The sequence below is a fragment of the Condylura cristata genome, unplaced genomic scaffold (assembly GCF_000260355.1).
Source record: "Condylura cristata isolate star-nosed mole 26May11 unplaced genomic scaffold, ConCri1.0 scaffold00007, whole genome shotgun sequence".
Taxonomy (NCBI): domain Eukaryota; kingdom Metazoa; phylum Chordata; class Mammalia; order Eulipotyphla; family Talpidae; genus Condylura; species Condylura cristata.
The window spans coordinates 42,326,460-42,347,259 of record NW_004567108.1 but is presented as its reverse complement, the minus strand read 5'-3'; the positions used below and the strand labels follow the sequence as shown (position 1 = coordinate 42,347,259).

Here is a 20,800-nt window from a genome sequence, read left to right as displayed (position 1 = left end):
GGAAATGCACGGGACTATGGTGGTGGCACAGGGGTGATTTGGTGATGGGAAACCGGCGGGGATTACAATCGAAATGGAAAAAAAAAATATGCAAAATGATGTAAAAATAAACTGTGTAATAAAAAAAAAGGTCTCATAAAAAACAGTAAAAAAAAGACTATTTTCCAGATTAAGAGGCGAAAGTAACATTTAAAAAATCTTGATTGGATTCTTGATCGAACACAGCTATAGAAGATATTTTGGGATAAACTGGAGAACTTTAAAATTAATACTTATTTTCTTACACACGAGTCGGTTTATTATTATGTGGAGTATATGCTTATCCTTAGAACATAACTGATTATAAATACATATACACATACATATGTATGTTTTGTGAAGTAAATGCTTACTTCTCGAATATCACTTAAGTATTTAGGATAAGCAGAAAATTTTTTATATGTGCATAAAAATTTCATACGGAACACACACACACACACACACCCCATTGAAAGAAAGGAAGTAACTTTCCTTACTTATATATTTACTGTTATTGCCTAAAGAGTAAGCCTACATAGATACCCATTTTATTACTCATTTAATAAGATTAAATAGGTTTAAACTTAGAAAATGCTTATACTATAAATGCATATATATGAACCTGACATACATATCATATATATATATGCATATATGTGTACTTAACATACCTATCAAGCTTCTATGTGACTGGCTGCTATAGCATTATAAGTCTCAGGTCAGCTCTCCTAAAATTCATTGAATAAATTCAACTCTAACTCCTACTGAATAACTATAAAATGCTTAACTCTGAACTCAAAAATAAATATATAGGAATAAGGAAGGTGTATTTCTGTCCTTCAAGCTTTCACAGCCTAATAAGAAAACAGTTATAAAAATAAATAAGTGCAACAATTTAGTATCAAGGAAAGGCAGCACAGAGAAAGATATGGTTTACTCCCTGGTGAACTGTTTCAAAAATAGGCTTTTCTGTGACAGTAAAGTTCTTTATCTGTGCTGTGCAATACAGAAGCCCCTAACCACATGTGACTAAACACTTGAAATATGCTACTACATGTGAGGAACTAAATTTTTTATTTTATTAATGTCAATTAATTTACATTTAAACAGCCACATGTGGCTAGAAACTATACTACTGAACAGATTCCTCCACAGGAAATGATGGGCAGGGATGTAGGGCAAATTAAGAATTTGGGAGAAAAGAAATTAAGTCTTCCCTAAAGAAAGTTACACTTTGAAGGATAATTAGCAGTCACCCAATTAGATAAAGTGGGAAATGTTTTAAGTCAAGGTAGGAGCACATAAAAACATGGAGAGATGTCCCATCGTGTGTTTAAGATACTAGTAGTTTTCACATTACAACACACAGAGAGTAGAGGTGAGAGTAGATTAGAAGACAAAGTAAAGATAAGAAAGCTCAAACAAACAAAAATGACCCTAAGTTATAAGAAATCTTATGTGTGATGCTAAGGAGCTTAAATTTGGTCATGTAGGTATTTGGAACCTGTAAATAGAGAGCAAGAGTTAGGTGATTCATTTCACAGTTGGAAAGACTTTTTGGTAGAATATGGAATGGGGAATACAAGTGGGAAAAGGGAAATGGGAAGCCAAGTCACTTGCAGTTTAACAAGAAGTTAATAACATGGACTAAAGGATTAATGATAGAAAAGGAAAGAACAAATTAGCTGTTTGGAGGATACGTGTAAAAGAAAAAACATAGACATGTCCTTGATCTCTGGTAGATCATCTTCAGATACCTCTCACATGACAAGGAATAAAGCAGGGAGGGTCAGTCCCTGAAAGAAGAGTGAGTAGAAAGGAAGAGGATGACTATGTTTCCATCTTAATAACTGGCGCATTAGATCACATCTGCAAGTTAGGGAGAAAGCAAATGTGTGCAGCTTACACAAAAAAAGGCAGAGGCACTGAAGCCAGAAGGCCAGGAAAGGGAAGAGTAGTTCGGCTGTATTTGAATCTTCTGTGAAATGAAGACAAACATGCCAGCGTCTGAACTGAATAACAATATGATGTGTCTGCTCTGCCCCTGCTGTGGGGTTATCAGGGCAGAACTAATGAAATTCCAGCAGAACAATGGAGTCAGAGTAACCATGTCTTCAAACATCCTCACTTTTTTTTCTTTTTACCTTATTTATTAGAACAAGAACATGAATATAATTTCTGTTCTTTTTATAAAAAAAATAAGGCAGGAAGAAATCACAGTATCTTCCATTTCTGACTCTGAGCATCATGCATATTTATAAATTATAGCAAAAACTGATAGCTAGAAATTTAAAAGGTCTTAAATTTTGAAAACCTAAGACTTCTTATGCTAGGCTTTGTATACAACTACTCTGTGAAGTGGTTAGGTAGTATCTCTATTTAAAAGTGAGGAAAGGGCGTAAGTAGCTGCCCAAAGCACATAGAGGCTGAACTGAGATTCAACTTCAAGTTCAACAGACCAAGTTCAAATTCCAGTGAACTTAAAATGGCTACATGGTGCATAAAGAGGAGGAAGAAAATGAAATGTAAAACAATCTAGTCTCCATTCCTATATTTCCCAGAGCTCTTTCTGTCACTTGTATCCCTTGGTACAATTAGGCAGCATCAGATCATTTACTACACTTTTCAATCTAAAATATCCTTGCCATCCCTCTCCTCTATTTCATTTCTATCTTCCCTTGAAGTACAGCTTCAGTTCAAATTCTCCTTCACCTGAAAGACATTCTAGATAAATTCCTTCTATTATGCGTATATGCATCTCTCTCTCACACTCATGTCTTTTTTTTTTAATATTTATTTATTTATGCTTACAGGAACTGGGGTACAGGCCAGAGGTGCGGTGCGGTGGGTGAGCGGATTCACCAGAGACAGTGGGGAGCAGAACAGGCAGATGTACTGAAATACACTGCCAAGGGGAGCAGTGGGCAGGTCAGGAGAGGTTTGCCATGCCATGTTTCACACTCACATCTTTAATTCTCTGTCACCTCGGTCACGCAACCATCCATCCATCCCAGAAATATGACACTATTGTGGGTGTATACCCAGCAATGAAAGAGTACAGTAGAAATAAGAACATTACTTAGGGACAGAAGACATAAAAACTAGCTATTTTTATAAATTATCACTTCATATTTTTAAATAATTAGAAATATTTTAGAACTATACCAATTTTTTGTTGTTTTATGTATATAAGTATCAATATGAGTTGTTATTTCAATGTCACTGGAAATGTACTTATTCTACAGTATTCCATACAGCAAACAAAAGTTGACTGAAAAGTGAGAGACAGTTCTTGGTACAAAAAAGGAATAAAAATATATACAAGATTCAATCTATGCCTTTCACCTGAAAAAATAAAATGAATACATGTGTAAGATAAAGTAGAACTTTTAAATATTATATATTGTGTGTGATGTATACATTAAAAAAGAAGAAAATAGATTTTCAAGAAAAAAACTTCCTTATCCCTAATCTGAGCTGACAACATAATTAGGATCCTGACAGTCCAAAATAGACCATAAATGCCAGGAAAGAGTCATTCTTAAGAACTGTACCAAATTAACATTTTATAATATATAGAAGTTCCTTATGTAAAGTCAATTTTGCTTCTTCTAGAGAGCTTAGTATGTGGACAATATTTTAATTAGTAATAAAACTATAAAAGTAAATATTTAAAAATCAGACCTGTATTCTGAGCTTCCAATTCTTGGCTCCCAGAGGTGTAAGAAAAATGGCAAGGGGTAGTTGGCAACACGACTGACTACTATGAAATTCAGAGCTAGTAAAGTATCAAAAATAAGAGATTCTAAGAGTTTATTAAATATTTGCATTAAATATACAAATAGAATCTTCTAACTATGTAGTATTAAATAGAACAATTTTAATTGAACTCATCAGGGAAGAGATGTTAATTAAAATAAAGTGAACCATAACTCATTTCAATTTAACAATAATTAAGTGAAAAACAAGTGCAGTTAGGTCCAAGAATCCCTTCTAATAAAGTACTAATGGACATCAGACTATTTATGTACCCTAGTCTCATTTAAAAATACATTATTCCTCTGGGATCAGATTCACCATATTCATAGTTAAAGTTATATGGCTTACTATGCTCTATAAATAAGCAATTTTCTGATGACATTTATATTTGCTTATAACATTTTATAACACAAATGTATGTATTTCAAGATTTCATGCTAAGTTAAAATATATATGTACACCTCTGATTACAAAGAAAATTCAAACTAGATCCTGGAAATCCTCTATAAATTATTTGCATTTTCTATGTTCCTGAGTTATACTATTAGAACAATAAATAAAGGTGTGTGTGTGTGTGTGTGTGTGTGTGTGTGTGTAGAAAGAAAATGAAAATTTCCAGTATGGCCAACTGAATTTGAATTGATCCAACTCTCCCACAAATAACAACTACTATTCCTGGACAAAATGCAAATAAATCCAAAACACAACAAAAGCTAGAAGTATAGCCCAGATAACCATGAATAGAAAAATGGCTAAGTAAACATTGCTATATTCAAACAGGGGGAGGCCACTGGGACTTTCAGAAAAGAACTACTGATAGATAAAATAATATAGATGAATCTCAAAACTTTTATATAGAACAAAAAAATTCATATAAAAGAGTCTATGTAGTATGACTCTTTTCCATGAAATTTTAAATAAGAAAAAAATTAATTGATGACATGATAAAGAAACCAGAACAAAGAATCTTAGAGGTAGCGCAGGAGGAACTTCCTAGACTGATGGTAATTTTCAGTATCTTGACAGGTCAGAACTCAGCACTTAATCAAACTTCAGTTAACCTCAGTTAACTCAGCTTGGTTGAGATCTGTACATGTTCCTGCATACAAATGTTATTACCTCAAAAGAAAAAAACTCTAGACTAATGAAGTCTAGTAAATGATACTCATATGCTAATATATTGAATGTGTTGATGGCTATAATTTATATTGATAAGCATCAAAAAAATAGAATAATAGAGAAGCACAATTAGATGAATAAATGTGCGATATAGCAAATATACTAAAATATTGGTAGCAAAATATAGGTGTAGGTATGTGGTTATTCACGGTAAACTTCTTTCAGCTCTGATGGTTTCATTATAAATGTTTTAAAAACAAAAAAGAAATGACAATAAATTACTGTAAAACAATTCCTATCAGAGTAATATGTCCTTTTTCATTTAAAAGGGTTACTACTAGATTTGGTTAATCAAAGAAAATTATAACAGATTTTGGGTTCAAATAAATTTGAATCTCTCTGGTCAAGGCAAGAAACACCTAACCAGAATGCTTAAGTAAAGATGCTAATGGCTACTGTTGTGTATACCATTTACTCGATGCTTTCCAGCTGTATAGCAATCTTATGGGTAAATGCTATTATCTACATTTTACCAATGGGAAACTAAGGCATGGGTGGCATAAAGTAATTTGCTCAGCGTCGAAGAATCTAGGTTGGAACTCCTGCTTCCCTACTCTTGCTTCAATAACTGACTTTGTTAACTGCATAAATTAAGATCTGGTTTGTTTCTCCAGTTTATGATGGCATAAAACTAGGAGAAGGAGATATTACAAAATGTCCAAAAGATGGGCCCTCACTGGTGGCGCAGCGGGTTAAAGCGTAGTACTGCAAGTGAGCTATAAAATGTCCAAAAGGTTAAGGGCCATGTAGGAGAGACTACCAAGGTAAAATTCTAATGAGATAAAATATAAGATCCTGTATTTGAGTCTAGACAACCAGCATTACCTCCAATGGCAATACTGGTACAGAACAGAGAGTTGATAAAAACCTGTCAAGTAAATATATGACTGATAGAATAAGGAAAAGTAATAAAAAATTAAAGGCCTTACTCAACCAAAAACGGAATTTGACAAATAATGTGCAAGATGCTAATGTCTAGAAGTAGATTGATGAGAGCTCTACAAAACTAATCTTTTCAGAGTGATGCCAGATACACTGTGCTAACTTTTTAGGAATTACACAGTACAGATATAGAAAAACTAAAATGATTTTAGAATAAAAGTACAGGTCTTAAAGATGTACTGTCTAAGGTACAACTGAAAAAGCTGGGAATGTTTAACAGCAAAAAAAAAAAAAAGAACTCAAATGAACATAGTAGCCACCCACAAAATGTTAAGATACTGTCATGACAAAGAGTCATACTAAATCTGTAGTTGCCCTTAAATGTAAAAATGAAGTCAGAAGCTACAGGAAAACAAATTCTGTGGAAATACAAAGGTGACTTTTTAAAAGAAATATCATCTAAAGAAAAGGTATGGGGAGATGGCATTCTCTCAGAGGGTTTACAAAATTGAACACCCTAAATATAATAATCCAATGAAAGATTAGATCAAGATAACTTAAAGATCTCTTTCAAATCTAAGAATGTATTACATAATAAGAAGTAATTTGTATAAGACTGTCATAAAAGTTTCAAATTGATTGAAATAGTCATACCATTGCCAAAGTAGAATGTAAATGTAAAAATAAGGAAAAAATAAGAACATGGAAGTAACTTATCATTTCTGTACAACTGTTCATTGTTTTTAAGCCTAAAACAATGGAGCCAAATTCAAAAATAAAATGTATACACATGAACAACATTAAAAGGCAAACAACAAAGCTATGCAATTAAGAAAAAGGGATTATATCTTTAATATAGAGCTGTGCTGTCCAATACAGTAGCCACAAGTGACAATTTTGATTTGAGTTTATTTTAAACATTAAAATTGTTTCCATGATTGCACTAGCCACATTTCAAGAACTTAGTAGTCATTGTAACTACTGGATTAGACAGTGCAGATATAGAACATTTCCATAATTGCATAAACTTCAAATGGAACTGTAATATTTAAAATAGAATAACTTAGTGCAAAAAGCCATCACATAATTGACAGAAAACTGAGATGCCAAGTAGCAGGTTATGCAATAATCCAGAAATTAACATCTCTAGATTTGAAAAATGTCCAACTTCACCAATAAATACATATTAAGTGGAACAATCGATAACTAAAATAACAATATCAGATTAACAATAACAAATAATAATTCAAGTACTTAGTATAGAGAAAATATACTAATATACTCCTAGAGAAGAGAATTAATCTTCAAAATTTTGGAACAGTTTTACAATTTGATCAATGATTTTATATTGTGAGATCTGAAGGCATTTCCAAGGATAAATCCAAAGTCCAGAAATCTTTAGACCAGAGAGTAATTTTAGAAACAAAGATGTTCACTGCACCTTTCTATGTTAAAAAAAAAAAAAGATAACTTCAATGTCTACCAGTAGTTAAACAAGTAAATGAAGGAACCTCTATTCATTTATTCAAAATTACAGAGTTCCTATTTGCCAGCCACAATGATAGATGCTGACAATATTAAAATGAATAAAAGATAATAACATACTAATTTACATCCATTTAAATAATGTTTATGAAGGACTTCAATAAAATAGTTCACAAAAAATAGAACTTTTCTATATATGGGGATAGATCATGTCACAATATATACAAACATCAAGTCATTATATTGTACACCTAAAACTGATATAATGTTAGGGTGATTATATCTCTATTAAAAATATAAAAGACGGGCCCTCCCTGGTGGCGCAGCGGGTTAAAGCTAAAGCCACTTCAGCATGAGTTCGATCCCCGCCGCGGAGGAGATCCACATGGTGAGGCAGACCTCTCCTGACCCACCCGCTGCTCCCCTCAGCAGTGTATTTCATCGATCTGCCTGTTCTGCTCCCCTCTCTGTCTCTGGTGAATCCTCTCACCCTCCACATCGCTGGCCTTTACCCCAGTTCCATATGAATAAATAAATAAATCTTTAAAAAAATATATAAAAGACAAAATAAGGGCATGTTTATCATATGCCTGCTGAATATAAATATAAAATATATCTATACTCAAATATAAAATTGATTATGCTTACAGCAAACAAAATGTTAGTAAAAGGTTAGTAACAGTGGTTTCTGTTAAGTGGCAAATTTATGAATTTTTTATATTTTTCAGATCAAAACATTTTAAATTAATAAATTTTACAGTTCTCCCTGTAAGTCCACAACAAATGTGTTGGCTTACCTATTGCAATAATAAACTGCATTATTTGGATCCAGTTCTATTGCCTGTGTGTAACAATCCACTGCAGCAGCGTAATTTTCTTCTTTCATGTGGTTATTGCCTAAAATAATAGGTATAGTAAATACAGTATACCACAAAATAAAAGCAAATTCTGAAAGATGACATTTTACTCACAGCAACTACAAAAATATGAAGGTCAGTATCATGATTTTCAGTCACACTGGAGGTAAAGTTTATATTGAAGTATTGAGTTCATCTCCCTGAGCTTTCAGTTTGTTTGAGTGATTTTAACAATGCAGAGACTTTTTTTTAAAAAAAGATTTATTTATTTATTCATACAGAACTGGGGTACAGGCCAGAGACTGAGGGTGAGAGGCTTCACCAGAGACAGAGTGGGGAGCCGAACAGGCAGATCTACGAAGTACACTGCTGAGGGGAGCAGCGGGCGGGTCAGGAGAGGTCTGCCACGCCATGTGGATCTCCTCTGGGGCAGGGGGGGATAGAACTCATGAGGAAGTGGCTTAAGCTTCTTAGTGCTGTGCTTTAACCCACTGCGCCACCAGGGAGGGCCCATGCAGAGACTTTTTAAAAATAATGTTTGTATACCTTATAAAATCCAGGCTTTCATAATTAAGTACATATACCTACTTATACTTAAGTTCTTGCATATATTAAAAAATAAAAGTAGGACCCTTCTGGTGGTTCAGGGGTTAAAGTCTCAGCACTATCAAGCTATTGCAAACCACTGTAACATGAGTTCAATCCCTGGCCAAGGAGCTAACCCACATGGTGTAGCGGACCTCTCCTGTATTACCCACTGCTCCCCTCAGCAGTTTCAATAGATCCCCCTGTTTTGCTTCCCACTCTGTCTGTTTCTGGTGAATCCTCTCACCTACCCATACTTCTTGCCCATACCCCAGTTCTTATATATGTAAATTAAAAATGTTTTTAAAAAATAAAAATACTCTGGGTTATTGAGATTTTTGCTGTTGTTGTTCAGCCTTTTTGTCATAGATAATACTATTTTACTATTACTACTTTTTAAAATTCTGTTGTATGATTTTCCCCCAGATACTATAGACATGCTGCATGTATGTATATTAACATTAAGAATATGTACACATATTAACAAAAAAAAATCACAAACTATTTAATATGCAAAAATTGAACACACTGAAATAATTTGTGAAGATAAATATAACAAACCGTGAGACAGCAGCCTATAGTTACATGATACTTGCCTATAAAATTGTTTCTTAATTCTCAAGACAACCCTCTGAGGTTTGCATCCATATACTTCTGTGACATGTCAGGGAATGACAACAATGACATACTTGCTCTTTTGATCTTAACTGCTACTCTTCAGAAGGAAAGCACACAAAAATGTTTAAAACAATCTTCCAGGAAGGTACTAGCGACCTGTGTCATACTACACACCCTTTTAAAATGATGATATAGGTGTAGATTTATAAACTAATAGACCTAATACAGGCAAGAGGAATAGGAAAAGTATATATTTTTTCCATATCTACCCCTTTAAACACCAACTGACTTTTTTGAAACTCAATTACCTTCTTTGGCTATAAACTACGGAATGGACCAGAAAATGTCTCTAATTACTTTTTTATATAGATTTTGAATATGATATAATCCCTAATAACATCCTCCCTATAGAACAGGGGATTTATTGGCTCTCATTCACTGCTGAAGGCCAGGATTCTGCTATATAAGTTCTTAATCGTGTAGACATGACCTGGCTTTCCTCTATATTAACATAACTGACATAATGGGGAAAGTTAACACAGATCCTTAACAGAGTCTTACTGATGCATCAACAGCCACTATTAGAAAATTTGCTAGCCAATAAACACGTAAGTGCCACAGGGATGCACAACTTTCAAAGAACTCAAAAACACCAAATATGCAAAAATTAAAATAATGTTGGAAATTATTTGCCTCTTTTTGATTAAGCATAAAGAAGAATTTGGATCCTAGCATATATACAGCCTATGAATTACAAATAATCATGCTATAAGTAATCTCTTTGGCAAATTTTATGCAAAACAGGTCTGTTTCTTTTGAAATAATCATATGTATACTGCCCACAAACCACTCTGTATTGCCAGGCTTCTTCCACAGCACCTTCGTTTCTGTTTCCCAAGTGACATGACAATCTAGACCTGGCAGTGTAAACCAGACTCAGCAACTGACAGAGTCATTTTCTCCAGAGTTTCAGAAAGTTTTACTAAACACGTCATTTTTCCTATGAAATACTCACCTTCATCTTTTAGCTGGTCAGCTTTTCCCACATCTTCAGGCACTGAGTTTGAGAGTGGCAGAATCTCATTCTGAAATTAAGTAAAAATCAATTGTCTTTCCATTTAGCTACATAGAGTCATTCCAGAAAACTACTAAGTAAATAATGAACTGCCCACACTTTAGTAAATCATCTGTAATTCTACGTCATAAAATCTAACACCTATAGGTGTTAGCTAGAAATAGGAAAAAGTCTTTTCACATACTTTTATTAGAAAAATGACTGGAATTTTTCTATAGGGTAATGACCAACTGTGAACAGTACTTTTTACTCACTTTCCCTATACCCAGAAATACTTCGTGAACAAAATAAAAGACCAGTAACAAAGAATATGAATAGAATATGTTCAAGGAATTTTTTATATACTTTTTTACTAACCAATATACTTTTTTACATCTAAAAAAAATTTTCCCTACCACGCATTTTTGGCATCCAAAGTATCTGAGGATAAAAAAGGTCTGCTTCAGTCATTGCTGTATCCAGCTGCTGAAATAGGGTTCCCTATGGAGGTCACATGCCCAGACAATAAAAGAATCACAGTAACCAAAGAGGAAAAGGGGGGGATTTTCTGATAAGGAACATAGAGACATTACTATCTTGTAACATCTTCTCATATGATTAGAATTCATCTGTTTGATAAATTACCGTATAAGGGTATTGTTTTTCTTCCAATTATAAAAAGAGGAAAGAGTTCCTGCCAAATTATCATCTTTGCTGCAAATCTAAAACCTCTTCCCAATAACATCTAGGCACAATGTACTATTCTAGCAATATCCATACCAAGCTGACGTATGTTTCAGCTTCTTGCCTGGGTTGCTCATTATGTACTTAAGTTTGAATAGAGAACTAGAATATAAAAGTTCATGAGTGCCAAATGTGATGAAAAAATGCACAGAAGGTCACATTTAAGGCTCTGAACTCATCAAGTTCAAATAATCTTATGTTTCCTGAATAGGAGCCTATGCAGAAACCATTACCTCAGGAGCAAGGATCAGAAAACATCTTGAACACACACCTTTCTCTCATTTAAAGTCTCTTCAATGGCAGCATTTGATGAAATCTGCTTCAAAATGATGACTCAATTCCTAATGAATGTATTTTTGCATGGTTGCTTTCTTGATGTTAACACTTTTTTAAAACACATGTTCCATATTTTAGGGGAATGTCAAATAGATGTCAAAAATCTAGAAATATTCCAGTACTATAAAAGACTTAAAAAGTTGAGTAAGAAGCATCATTAAATATAAAAGATGGTGAAAGGACTATCATAATTACTAATAGGAAAATCTAAGCCACACATAAGAGAGATATTTTAGATACCAAAATGTATCCATGTATGCTATCTACCTTATATCAAAAAGAAGTGAGTTATTAATACGTCTGGTCCCTCAAATATCAATAGTCCAAAATAATAATGTAGTCATAATTAAATCAGATAAGAATGAGAAACAGTGACAGCTTACCTTACAGAAGGAACTTGTGAACATTTCTGTTAAAGGCTGCGACACTGCTAGGTGTGTATCTTCTGCGCTGATTTTAAACACTGTCTCCAAGCACTGAATTGCAACTTGAAATAAATTTTAATAGTGAAAAAAAATTAGCAGCCTTAAAAGAGAAACAAACTTTTTTTCTGGTAGGATTGCAACCTGTAGTAATTCAGCATTTATGATGATACAACAGAAGGAAAGCTAACTGGTTCAGTTGCATAGAGACTGTTGTTTATAGATCAGCTATTGAGGAAATACAACTAGATTACTTATTCATCACTTAAAGTGTTACCTAGAATATAATTTCTCAGTATATGCTTTATATCATATTTTCTTTGAAGCAAATCACTAACAGCAACTTACTCCCTACTACCAGTATCTGATTAATTACAATGTGTTAATAACCTGAACAAAATGTTTTTAATATTTATTTTTTAATGTGAGAAATAGAATTTCAACTTCATTTGAAATATAAAAGAAATTTAGCCTCTGGCATATAAAAAAAACTAAGTATTAATCCATGTATAATTATGTGAACAGAGGTAGGATTAAGAAATTCACTCATGCATCATATTTACCACACAGCTACTATATATAAAGGCACTGTTCTCAGGCAGTAAAGGTACAGTAATTACCCCAACAGACAAAAGTCACTATCTGCCAAGCTGAAATTTGCATTTAATAGGAGACAAACACAAAAGTAAAATACAAAGTATGGTAAGTGGTGATAGGTGTCTCATCTATACTTGGTGTCTGATGAGAGAACTGATATTACCAAGACAGACTTTGAGTGGAACAAATAGTATCTTGAAGGATTCAGTCTTCATGCCTTGAACAAACAAAGAGCCATCCCAGAGTTCAGTAAGTAGGATAACATAATTAGATTTTATGTTCAGAACTAAAAGACTGACAGAATTATCAAGAATTGCTTAGAGTAGGAGGCTGAGGGAGAAAATGGAGGCAGAAAGTCAGTGGATTATTTCTTAAATTATCTGAATTATGAGTCTGAGTTAGGGCAATAACAGTGAAGAAAGCACAGCCTGTCTTCTATTGAAGGGAAAGGAGGTGATTCTTATCCAGACGGCGCACTCATTTGAAAATGATGTCTCATGGGTCTACAAGATGAGAATGCAGCCCAAATGCCCGGTGTACTTCCAGACAGTTTGCAGTAGACTCATTTTGTGTGTGACTTTCAAAAGATACTTTATGTATTTCATTGTGGTCCTGAGAAAATCACCTCTGTCATACACACTATGACTTTCACTAGCTATAAAACAATTCTCCTTATAAAAGGAACTAAGTTTCCAACTATAAAAGTAACTTACAGAAAATAATCCACTGTTTACCCCTCCCTCATTTTCACCCTTTATAACCCTACCAAGCAATTGTTCTTATACTAAAAATACTGGACCACAAAAATATAGACTGTCATTGCCATGAAGACAGCAATAATAATAATAACAAAAATTATAATAATAAATTTATTCTTGATCACCTTCATTTCTCCTTGAGGTATTATTTCCTTTACAGTGCAATGTAGCTGGTTCTTGTTTTTATCTGTGTGCTTGTCATACTTTATTATATGAAATTACCTATATAACTCCTATATTTGACTGTATCCTATAGAACAATGCCTTCATTTAATTCACCTTTGACTTTAACAGTCTGGCAAATAGTAGATGCTCAATAAACTTAATCTGTTTCATTGTTTGCAGCTGATGTAAGAGTTTGATTTCACAGAAAATAAATTCTGTAATGAAGAACAATAACCTATCACCACCACCACCACCACCACCACCCCAAAAAAAAGGTAATTCACAGTCAAGTGAAAGATGGATAAAACCCAACCAGGCTCCTAACCAAAAACAATGTCAGGGAAAAAGTTAATGTGGTGACTCAGGGATTTTTATACTCTGTTTTCTATGGTAATGTAGTCCAGTCCCCTTCCTCTCTGCTGCACTAACTAACTTTAAAATAGGATCTGTCACACCCATACACAAATATCACTAACAGAGGTAGCTACTTTGTTTTGTTTTAAACACGATTATTTGGTTATTTTTTCTTAAGTCATTTTACTGAAATCAAACTGACCTATTAAAAAGTAGATATTTGAGGGCCCTCCCTGGTGGCGCAGCGGGTTAAAGCACAGCACAAAGAAGCTTAAACCACTTCCACATGAGTTCGATTCCCGCCTGCCCCGGAGGTGACCACATGGCCCGGCAGACCTCTCCTGAGCCGCCAGCTGCTCCCCTCAGCAGTGTACTTCGTCAATCTGTCTGTTCTGCTCCCCGCTCTGTCTCTGGTGAATCCTCTCACCCTCCGCATCTCTGACCTGTACCCTAGTTCTGAACGAATAAATAAATAAATCTTTAAAAAAAAAAAAAAAGTAGATATTTGGGCCCTCCGTGATGGTGCAATGGGTTAAAGTGCAACACTATGAAACTATCCGTGACCACTGCAGCACAATTTTGATTCCCCAGCCAGGGAGGTAATCCACATGGCGCAACAGACCTCTCCTGCCTTACCTGCTGCTCCCCTCAGCAGTGTATTTCAATCTATCTGCCTGCTCTGCCCTCCACTCTGTCTCTGGTGAATCATACAACCCTCCCACCCCCCACCTCTGGCCTGTTTTCCAGTTCTTGTATACGTAAACAATCTTTTTCTAAAAAGCCATCCATATTTAATGTATGCAATTCAGTGAGTTTTGGAATAAGTCTATGACCTATGAAACCTATACCATAATCAAGGCTAGAGACATTCTTTTCCTCCCAACCTTTCCTTCATGCCCCTTTATTATTTTGGGATCTAGTTGCAAACCAATGTACACGTTCAGATGTGGGGAGAACACAAACTACCTCACCAGGAATCAGTTTTTTTCCTCACCAACCTCATAATGATATTATTCAAGGAATAATATTCTTATGGACATGACTCATTAGAGAGTGAAAAATTGCTGATGTAGCTGATATAGGAGAGAATAAGTAATTTTTAAAAAGTGATATCCTGGCGTAAGGTTGAGAGGATTAGGACCAGAGGGTTCCATTTAGTAAGGACAATGGATCATTCCTCTATGGCATTTTTGTTTGTTTGGACTACAATAACACAATACCTTACACTGGGGGGCTTATAAATAAATTTATTTCTCATAGTTCTGGAAGCTGGGAAGTCCAAGATGAAGACACTGGGAAATGCAGTGTTTGGAAAGGGTACGCTTCCTAAAAGTTCATAGCCAGTACTCTTTCACCTTGTCCTCATGGCAGAAGGGGTAAGTGTGATCCTGGGGTTTCTTTTATCAGGGCACAAACCCAGATCTGCCTCCTAATCGCATTATATTAGGCATTAGGTTTCAACATAAGAATTTGGGAAACAACACAAATATCAGCTCCATAACATATGGTAGTAGACAAACAGGCAGGCAGAGTATGTGGGTGTAGAACCTAATGGGTGGGTACACAGAACAGGGAAAATCTGTGGCAGTTGTTTTCTTACTCAGTTTTCTTGGTGGAGTAGGAAGTAGGGTCATCAACTAAAAGTACAGGAGAGGAGTTTGGAGGTTTGAGAAGGCATGAGAAAGTACTAAAAGATTTGTCTAGGAGAGGGAAAATAGGAATAAACTTGGAGCTGATAGTGTGATTGCAAGCCAGCATTAACATTCTGTTTGAGGTTTATGGTCATGAACTTAAAAGGGGGCCAGTCAGCAATGTTCAGTTTTATTCCATCTAACATAGTAATATGGTGTGTACAAATACGAAAGGCAGATATGTATACAGGAGCTCTTATAATGATCAGCCACAAATTTTAAACTGGATAAACGGGGTTTCAAAATGTAAGGTAACAACAGGTTGAAGGTATTGGTGGGGTCAAAGAATTGTGATATGGATTCTGAAGGGAATAGACTGGAAAGATCAGTAATAGTGATCAGGAAGTGAAATTTTAAGGTATCAATATTATGGAGAAGATGCAGTTTGGGCCTCAGAACTACCAACATTTTGCACTGGATAACTCTTTGTTGCTGAGCAGACTAACCTGTATATTACACATAGTATGCTTAGCACCATCTAGATCCTCTACCCACTAGATGCCAGTAATATCAGGCCCCCCACTTCCCATCATGGCAATCAGAAATATTTCTAGACATTGCAAAATCACCCCAAGTTGAAAACTACCTGCCTAGAGCATGAACAAAGGAAAGATAAGTTGAAATTATTAGAGGAAAGAAGGTCAGGGATGAGTACTGAGAGAACTGGAAGAATCATTTATAAGCAAATTGCGAAGCTTCCAGGAAATTAGACAGGAATGCCAGAGAAAGTGACAATGAACAGGTCTCTAAAGTCAAAACATGAGGCAGATATCAGTAGATTACACCAATTAGGAGGACTGGATGAGAAAATCTGATGACAAGGTTCAAAACTAATGATACTCCAGCTTCACAATGGCGGTAAATCTGAGCCTAGAATGTAGGCTCCCCTCTGAGGGCTTTTTAAATGTCTAGAAGGTGGGCAGACATCTCCACATGATTTCATCTTCAATTAAATTAGACTCAGAGTCAAAAATAGGGGTCGGTCAAAAACAATTGGCACCACTATGACTGCCATATATAACAAACAGCTGAAGGCACATATTTTTGGCTAAATACCATCCTAAAAATAGGACATAACATCTTGGTTTTTAAAAAAAGAACCCAATTTTTTATCTAGGGTTTAAAAGTATGGTACAGACTTTAATTAGAAAAGAAACATCTTTTATTAAATAATAGGATGTATCTGTCTGCTACAGAAAATCATAACATTTTCTTTAGACAACCTGTCACATTTGTCTTCACAGTCTAACCATCAAGGAGAACCAAAGACTTTGATATTAAATGGACTGATTACAATGCACTCCAACTGTGTATCACCTGCTCCTCTCACCGCCACCTGGACAGACATCATCTCACCAGACTGTAAGCAGATTTAGAGCAAATGTCCAGTTTTCATCCCCACCTCCTAAAAAGCATATTCACAAGGGAAGTGTTTGTTGAAATTAATAGATATGTAGCCACTATAAGAAAAATGGCTTCAAAATAGAAAATTTAAATCATACTATTATCTCTTCAGTTCTCCCAAATGCACTATTTTCTTGCAATCACTTAGTATTCAGTCCACAAGGAAACTAGGTTCTTTGAACCTCTACAAATTCATCCGCAGAAATATGTCTTGTTATGGTTATAATGAATTTAAATTTTTAAATGCACAAACATGAAGTGCAAAAGATAGAATCAAGGAGTCACATGATGTTATCACCCAAGTCAGCTTTACATATCACAGAATCTAACACTTAAAGCTCACATAAAACAAGAGTGAAATCCTCTAACTTCAAATCCCCAAATAGCAAGTTGTATATACTAGCAGTATAATTGTTAGATATTTACATAGTGCTTTTATGATGACTAAGGTATTTTCACCTTTCGATTCTAAACTGAATGCTTTGCTATTAGGAAGAAAAGACAACAAGATCTTCAGAGTGAGTAAAAACCAGAATTTAAATCTCAGCATTGCCATGTATCAGCTAATGGTATTATGTTACTTATCCTATCACATTTCATTTACTTATCAGTTAAATGGGAATAACACTAGCAGTTATTAACAGTTAATAACAGTCACTGTGAATAAAAAATTTCCTATAATATGAATAGTACAGTTCAGACACATAATAGTTGTTCAATAAATGAACAATAGTCCTGCTGTTAGTTAAAATACAAGACAAGTAGCAGAGAATGGAAATATAATAACCTAATAACAAAATATTCTGACTTTGTTACAGTAGGTCAGAAATTACTTCATTTCTTCTTACATAATTATAACACAGATGAACACAAAGAATAGGTGCCTACCTTCCAAACTTTCTTGTTCATCCGAAGTATAAGCATCCATCTGACTTTGTTCCCGAAGGAAACGAATAACTGCATAGACTAGGTGCTTCATAGATGACATTTTAAAATCTTTAAACCCTAAACACTAAGAAAAATGAAAACACTAAACTAAGTTATTTTAAACAATCTGGAAGTTTGTAAATTACAAAGTAATAAATACGGAGGTGAAAGATCACATTAAAATTAAAGAACGAAAACCTTTATTACATTCAGTCCTAACTCTGTAAGAGTAGGGATAACAAAGTATTGTCATGGTAATGTATTATATATTTTCATCTATACCTAGTAGTATCAGAATATGTTAAATCTTGTAAAATAAGATTAGACTGACACTGAACATCTCACTGTATCTTAACAGTATGTTTGGTACAAATGCTGTTAAGGATACAGATGTAGAAATCCCAAAAGGCCTCGGTATAAGTTGAGGGAGAAATTCATACTGCTGACTCAGAAGCTGATCCACGCTGAGCATCCTCATCTAGTTCATGAGATTTTTTAAAATGTAATCATAGTTTACATTACACCTACTTTTGTAGGTCAAGACAGACATTTGACTCAGAAGTATATTAATGAAAGGTTATTAAACTGAGCGCCGGTCTTAGTAGAAATGATATTTCTATTTAATCAACAGACGTGTTGGAAAAGCAGTCTAAATCGATGGATACTACAAGCCGATCGGTGCTCTCTGCAGTAGCTGTACCCTCGTGGACAAGCTGGAAGCTACCGGTCATGTTCATTCACATAGAATACTATCGCATCCAAGCAGTGGCGCAGAGCCAGCCAACACTAATGGCTTATTTCCACTAAATCGCATCATCCATCTGCTCCCTGGGTTCCCCAATTCAAAGCCAGGGTGTGGTACCCGCCGCTAGGATGTTTATTATTTATGTGCACACATAAAAGGCGAGCTCTGCCTCTAGATCACCGGGTTGCAAGAAGGCCCCAGAGCAAAAGGTGAAATGAGAATGGGGGAAGGGGATAAGACGATGGGCTGCGCGGAGGAAAAGGAGAGGTCCCACCTCCTCCAGGCTTCTCCCCCCTCCTCTCCCAAGAGTGCATCGACCTCCTTCTCCCTCCTTAGGCAGCCGGGGCCTCGCGTCAACCCTGACCAGGATTGCAGCGGGTGCGCTGTACAGGCCCCTTCCTGGGGCGGCGGGAGACGCACCCATCCCAGACAGAAGCCCCTTACCAGGCAAGAGGATGCGAGACGGCTGCTGCGGGCTTTGGGGGTCCGGACGGCGGCCCGCCCCCCTACGACCTCAGAGCTTGAGCCTGGCTCCCGATCGCAGCACTGCCAGCGGTCGCCCAAACTTCACCGTCTCCCAAGCCTCCGCCAACCCCTCAGCCCACCCAGCAGTGCGCTCAGCTCCCAGCGGCTGGGTCTCACCAGAACCGCCCCCGGGGCGGAACTGGACGCGCGGAGCGGGGCGGGGCCGGGGCGTGGCATCGGCCGGGGCGGGGCTAAGCGGGCGCCGGCGTGGGGTTGCCGCACGTGGGAGGGTGCGGACTGGGCAGGCGGTCGCTGTAGCGCTGCTGGTACCTTCTCCGCTAGGCCGCCCAGAGTCTCCTGGGCGTCTCGCTTCCCCAACCCAAACCGGAGGACACCGCGCCCGCCGCCGACTGTTCCTCGGCGCTCCCATGATCACCCGGTGCCTTTCGGCTGTGCGAGGCCTCCACAGGTACCTCCATTGCGTGCGTTAACCTTGACCGTGGGCAGGGAGGGGTCTTCTGCCCAGGCGGTGTCGAACGCCGCGGCCCAACCTTCCCCGACCGCACCCCCGCCACATTGTTGGCACCCGCCGCCGCCTCATCCCGCCGCGGCCCGCGTGGTCTACCCTGAGGGACACCTGGCGCGGTAACTTGGGGCCACCTTTCCCGCCTCCACTCCCTTGGGAGGGCATCCATTCTCCTTTGTTAAGGACTGCCTCAGCTGCAGTGAACTAGCCCGGTCAGAGGCCTGGCCCGAAATGAATTCAGTGAAGTGATCCGAGTAAGAAAATCATTTGACCTTCGCCCCCACCCGAAACTGCAGAGCTGTCATTAAAAGTGCCGCAGCTGTAACTCGGGAATAACGATTCTCATTTGCTACTCACGTATGGCATTTGTATACCAGTCGTTCAGCGACCACCGGAGATGAGACAGCTATGATTTTGCTTACTTCCGTCCATGTTTTCTAATTTTCATTTCCTCCACACCATAAAATATTCAGACTTTTGCCCAGGCAAATTGACTGAGCCTAAAATGAAGAAAATTACTGCTTGGATATGGTTTTAGGAAGCCTCAGCTGCTGTTTTGGCTTGCTTCCTAGCTCTAACCACACCCCTCTGCAACATCAGTAACAATATGTTGAGAGAATTAAATGCTTGGCACGGATGCTCTGGATCAAATGATTTTCTGAAACACTTTACTACCCTCCCCCCCCCCCAAATCTAGCCTTGAACTGTTAATCCTAGTGAAGACCCACCAGAAGAAAAAAAAAAAAAAGGAAATGTGTGTCTCTTGCTAGCTATCCAAAACTACTATGAAACATATCAGCATGTAATCTTGTTCACAGTTTTCTGCCCTCCACTGCCACTCATCTGTGCAGAGCTTTGTGTTGCTCGGTCCTTACGGTGCATGTAGGGGATGAGAGTAATTATGAAGAGTTAAAGTGATGAATTTGATTATTTCAAGCAGGTGTGTTTTGTTTGTTTGTTTGTGTTTTGTTTTGTTTTTTGGTAGTCTCTCCAGACTGCCAGTGGTATATAGCTGGCAAATGAAGTTATATCAGCATATACAAATCTTTAGATAATGTAAGTGTGGCAGGAAAGAATTAATTTAATCTGAAACAGTGGTTCTCAAACTTTTTAGTCTCAGGACCCCTTTACTTTTCAGAATTACTGGGGACCAGTGAACTTCAGTTTATGTGAGTTAGACCTTTTTATATTACCAATTAGAAATCAAAACTGGGATATTTTAAAGTATT

At 36.6% G+C, this 20,800-nt stretch overlaps 2 protein-coding genes across 3 annotated transcripts in view; one reads left to right on the top strand and one right to left on the bottom strand.

The window, feature by feature from the left end:
* SGTB (small glutamine-rich tetratricopeptide repeat (TPR)-containing, beta) overlaps positions 1-19,231 on the bottom strand; it is a 33,912-nt gene extending 14,681 nt beyond the window's left edge. For both annotated transcript variants that reach the window (XM_004678257.2, XM_012721831.1), the window contains exons 1-5: positions 19,025-19,231; positions 17,797-17,920; positions 11,901-12,004; positions 10,399-10,468; positions 8,121-8,220 (exon numbers count right to left, since the gene is read on the bottom strand). In XM_004678257.2, the coding sequence (XP_004678314.1) occupies positions 8,121-8,220; positions 10,399-10,468; positions 11,901-12,004; positions 17,797-17,896 (374 nt within the window). In that variant the 5' untranslated portion in view covers positions 17,897-17,920; positions 19,025-19,231. The remainder of the gene's footprint in view (positions 1-8,120; positions 8,221-10,398; positions 10,469-11,900; positions 12,005-17,796; positions 17,921-19,024) is intronic.
* A 113-nt stretch (positions 19,232-19,344) lies between these two features.
* Positions 19,345-20,800, top strand: part of NLN (neurolysin (metallopeptidase M3 family)) — an 82,880-nt gene continuing 81,424 nt past the window's right edge. The window contains exon 1 of the mRNA XM_004678254.2: positions 19,345-19,514. Coding sequence (XP_004678311.2) covers positions 19,474-19,514 — 41 coding nt within the window. The 5' untranslated portion in view covers positions 19,345-19,473. The remainder of the gene's footprint in view (positions 19,515-20,800) is intronic.